This window comes from Hipposideros armiger, unplaced genomic scaffold, assembly GCF_001890085.2.
Source record: "Hipposideros armiger isolate ML-2016 unplaced genomic scaffold, ASM189008v1 scaffold_176, whole genome shotgun sequence".
Taxonomy (NCBI): Eukaryota; Metazoa; Chordata; class Mammalia; order Chiroptera; family Hipposideridae; genus Hipposideros; species Hipposideros armiger.
The window spans coordinates 1865193-1870266 of record NW_017731526.1 but is presented as its reverse complement, the minus strand read 5'-3'; the positions used below and the strand labels follow the sequence as shown (position 1 = coordinate 1870266).

At 36.2% G+C, this 5074-nt stretch overlaps 1 protein-coding gene across 1 annotated transcript in view; it reads right to left on the bottom strand.

Annotated features, from left to right (window-relative positions):
- Positions 1-1050: 1050 nt before the first annotated feature.
- SPICE1 (spindle and centriole associated protein 1) overlaps positions 1051-5074 on the bottom strand; it is a 63873-nt gene continuing 59849 nt past the window's right edge. The window contains exons 7-9 of the mRNA XM_019652226.1: positions 4330-4352; positions 3497-3634; positions 1051-2300 (exon numbers count right to left, since the gene is read on the bottom strand). Of these exons, the coding sequence (XP_019507771.1) occupies positions 2247-2300; positions 3497-3634; positions 4330-4352 (215 nt within the window). The 3' untranslated portion in view covers positions 1051-2246. The remainder of the gene's footprint in view (positions 2301-3496; positions 3635-4329; positions 4353-5074) is intronic.

Here is a 5074-nt window from a genome sequence, read left to right as displayed (position 1 = left end):
AGGGCTTATTAAAACAGACACCAGAGGGGCCAGCCCAGTGGCTCAGTTGTTTAAGAGCTTGCTTGCTCAACAGTGTGAGCTCTGAGCAACAGGGTCACTGGTTTGATTCCCAGCTGAGCTGAGCTGCTGCTGAGCTGCCAACAGGTGGCACAATGGCTCAGCTAAAAAATAAATAATAAAGGAGTTGTAGTAATAATAAATAAATAAATAAGACACCAGGGTTTCTGATCAACAAATCTGGGATAAGGCCGAGGAATTTTCATTTCTAACAAGTACCCCAGCTGATGTTGACACTGCTGGTTGGGGCTCATACTCTGAGACCCACTGATGCAGCTGGCTCTGAAAGCTGAGAAAAAGGGCTTTTAAGTAGCTTAATTGTTCATTAAAACCAAACATGCACCAAAATATGATTTGGGGATGGTAAGTTATCTTTATAATGATTTTTCCCAGACTTGGCTGCACATAAGAATTATTTTCAGTTTTTAAAAAAATACTAATGTTTGTGTCCTGCCCCCCAAAAGTTCTAATTTAATCGGTATGGAGTGAGACTTGCGCATTAGCAATTTTAGAAGGTCCCCAGATGACTCTAAGGGCAGCCAAAGCTGAGAGGCACTGCCTTAGACAGACTAAGAAAGAAAGGCTCTTTTCTCCACATCTGGTGTTCCTGGAGTTTTTTGCAATCCGCTTTTGTATTTTATCAGCAAAAACAAACATTAACAGGATGGATACTTAAATGTTAGTTCCACAGGTTGCCAGTGAGCTAGTGGTAAAAGTTTTTTGCAATGCTTCTCAACTGTGGCTGCACATTAAATCACTTTCAGCAGCTCATCCCCCACCTGCCCAGGAAGTCAGTTTGGCGGTTTTTAAATGCTCTCAAAGTTCAGAATCATGGCTTTTGAGGTTCAAAGGAATATAAGGGGAAAAAATAAAGAGCCAACCAGTTGGAGAGCATTAAGGAAAATGCATGTCAAAAGAATGCATTCACAAACAAAGCAGATAATTTGACTTTTCAGTAACAAAGGGAATAACACCAAAATGGTTCATGTCCCAAACAAGGATAGTATTTATTAAACACCGAGTTTCAAAAAGTGCAACACAAATGAAAGAATCTGCAATAATGCATATAAATACAGATGACTTCACGTGAATAAAATCAGTGATACCAGAAGAAACTAATATTATTTTTGCTACCACAACAATGAAGAGGCCCAAATGAAAGCTGCATAGGACACTTCCCAGAGCAGTGACCTAGAACTGCAAGAGGAGGGAAGGTGTTGTCAGGCGAAGTTCCCCACGTACATAGCTTCAATGTGTTTCCCCCACTCCTCTCCAACCTCCTTTAGGATGAGAATCCTATCACAGAGCCAAGGGGCAGAGGTAATTTAAAAAGCAAGTTCAAAATAGAAACGAATGTCTGAGAGCCAAACACGTGCCTTGAAGAAAGACCTACCCTGAACTCTTGGTATGGATTCAGGGCTGGGAAAATTGATAGCAACTTTTGTTACTCAATTCTGTTTCAAACACAAAAGAAACCAATAAATCAGTGTTACTGAATTTAGACATTTGAGCTCTATGATCATTCTTTATTCGTTGTACAGTACCATTATTGTTGACATTTTCACATTTAAAGACTATGTAAGAATTTTACAATATATACAACCACTCTTACGTGCTGAAGCAAATATAAACAAATACTCCCACGCCTACTTTTTAAAGCTGGACATTCCATTCCATTTGATGGAAAAAGTCATGGACTATAATGACTTGCCCCAAAGTAAGAAACTAAAGGGGGTGTTAAATTTTTCTGAAAGCCAGACTTTAATCACACAGAGGTATTATTTTATTGTTAAGCCATATGCAAAGCAACTTAGTTCTTCAGAAAAAAATAAAATAGATCAACATTTAAGATACAGTAGACAAAAAATAATCTAAGTAAAGATGATAAAGGTAATAATGCATTACTCAAAAAAGCCTTAAAATACTTATAAAATTATTAGATTCTAAAACTTTAATGTCCCTATAATCAAAATTTTATTCACAAGAGGTTGTAGGTTGTTTATCTGAAATCTATTTGAAAAGTTCAAAAATAAAATAATTGCTTTACTTTTCCGTTCTTTTAGTACTAAGTCACTCTTTGCAGGTTTTATCTGAAAGAAGGACACTAACAACTTGAGAGGAAGAACAGGGGAAGGGAAGTGGAAGCTCAAGAACATGTTACTGAGAACAAACTGTAAACTTGACTTCACTTATGACACATGGGAGGAAAGAGCAAACCAGCCTTCTTCATTTTGTTTCTCAATCTGTTGAACAAAGATGCAAAAAGGATTAAGAAAGTGCTCAGAATTACGAGACCATTCAAGACTTACAATTAGACCAAGTACACAGAACCAGAGTTATCCTATGCCACTGACTGGTCCTGATAATTAATTACTACTGGCAATTTCTATTCTCAAACAGAGACACTCCCAAATAACTGATTCCCTGGTCAACGGATATCCTTATTGATTTAGGAGACCAAATTGTTTTAAAAAGGGCAAATCCAGACTTTATACAAATCATAGGTATAACTTTTAAAAATAACAAAAAGAGTTGTTTGATCTTCTAAATTAAATTAATTACTAAATTCCAGAAATTAAGGGCAAATTATATAAAATAGTTTACTTGAATCTTTTTTTAGAATATAATGACGAGCAAAGGGCAGATAGTTGGGATATCTGAGTCTATCAATTAACTTGGGCTATCGCTACTCAATTTTTATTGAAACACTCACTATTTGGTCTAATTACTAAACTTAGTAATAAGAAGAGGAAAGATTCCCCCCATATCAGACAGCTGTTAGCTCAAGTTCGCAAATGTAATGTTTATGATTTTCAAGATATCCTCACAATTTGTTCTGACCAAACACTCAGAGGAACTGTATTTTGTTGAACTGCCAACACGTAAAGTTCCTTTTCTAAACATTTTGGATATATTTTGTAAGATGCTCAGTTTCTATATATTCCTATAGCAAATCAGAGCACAGGAAGACTATGTGAGACATTGGTTTGCCCTCTGTGCCGTAACTTCTCTAGCCAGTAGCACACTCAGATATGGCACACTGGGGGAAATGACTGGCCCAGGGCTCTCTGGCTATCCCAAGCCCCACCTGACCCACAGCAAAGAATTAGGGAACCAATATATCTCAGTTTGCCTACAACCCTTTCGAGGCATGCCTGGGTGTCCTGCCATACTATCTGGGAGCCTCTGCCTGAAACCAGTAATTTCTAGTCTTTAAAGATTTTTGAAATCAAATCCTATTGAATTTTACCTTTATCTTTAGTTACCCTAGAAAACAACAAAGTACATGGCTTATTTGTTTTTCTAATGAAGGTGAATTAACATTTCTTTTTTTCTAAGAATTTTATATCATCTTTAGGATAACAGGAATAATAATTAAGAATGGAAATCACTAAACAGCCACCTGCCATACATTTCACAATTATATTTTATCACATACCTTTGCTCTTGGATTAACAGGTGTGAATTGCCCACTTCCTGAGGTGGCATTTAATGGAGAACAAGAATTACTAGTAGCCCCCGAAGATCTATTTGTGAAAAACAAAAGAGAGTGAGAGAGTAACCTATCATTATTAACCTTCAAAAATTATATAAGACTGACAATTCTCAACACTGGCAAGAGCTTGAAAAGGAATGGCTGACTTAGATTCAAATGAGATAAATTATTTGTAGCATATTTTCACCAACTTAAATATATTTTTTTTAATTAACAGACTTTGTTTCTTTAGAGTAGTTTTAGATTTACAGCAAGCTTGAGTGTAAAGTACAAAGAGTTCCAACATACCCCTCAAGCCCTTCCCCCGACCCCCCATTTTCCCCTATCATTAACACTTTGTATCAGTGTGGTACATTTCTTACAAGTGATGAGATAATATAATATCGATGCATTATTTTAACTAAATCCACGGTTTACATTGGGGTTCATGCATTGTGTTACACATTCTATGGGTTTTGACAAATGTATAATGACGTGTATCTACCATTCCAGTATCACACTGATAAGTTTTTTGGGTTTTTTTTTAAAGATTTTTATTGGGGTATTGGGGGGAAGGGAACAGTGCTGGGGAATTGGGGGAAGGGGANTTGTATCCAGAATATATGCAAAGGATTCAATTCAATAAGGAAAAAAACTAAGCACCTAATTTTTTTAAGTTGTCAAAGGAGTTTGAATACTTCACATCAGATATATGAGTGGTCGATGAACACACGGAAAGAGGCTTGACAGTAGTCCTCAGAGAGATGCATACCACAGTGCACATACTCCACACTCACCGGAATGGGTAAAAGTTTAAAAACTGCCAGCACCAAATGTGGATGTGGCGCAATGAGAACTCACATACACTGCTGCTGGGACTGTAAAGTGACACAACCACTTTGGAAAACTGTTCAGCAGTTTCTTTAAAAGATAAACACATACCAAGCCATTCCATGTCCAAGGTTTTTACCCAAGAGAAACAAAAACTTAGGTGCAAACAAACCCTGTACATGAATATTCCTAACAGCTATATTCATAATAGCCCCAAACTGGAAATAACCCAAAATGGCCATTGACAGGTGAATGGATAAATGTCTATACAATGGATATTATTGAGAAGTAAAAAGAAAGAAAGTGATACGCACAATATGGATGAATCTCAATTACGGTGAAAGAAGGCAGATACATAATAGTACACAGTGTATGCTTCCACTTATATAAAATGCAAACAAATCTGTGATGACAAATAGATCAGTGGTTGCCTAGCACTGGAGCAAAGGGAGGAACACACTGAAAAGAAACAGGAGAAATCTTTTGGAGATGATAGAAATGTGTCTAAATTATGGTGGTACTTCAGTATGTAGTTACAACTGCCAAAAGTCAATGAATGAATTGTTCTCTTTAAATGTAGTTTACTGTATATAAATTATTTCTCAATAAAGTTGGTAAGAAAAAAAGTAGCTGTATATTTTGTATTTATTAAGATTTCCATAATGTTATATAACTTCCCAAAAATTTTATACATTTGTTGGTAATATTGAA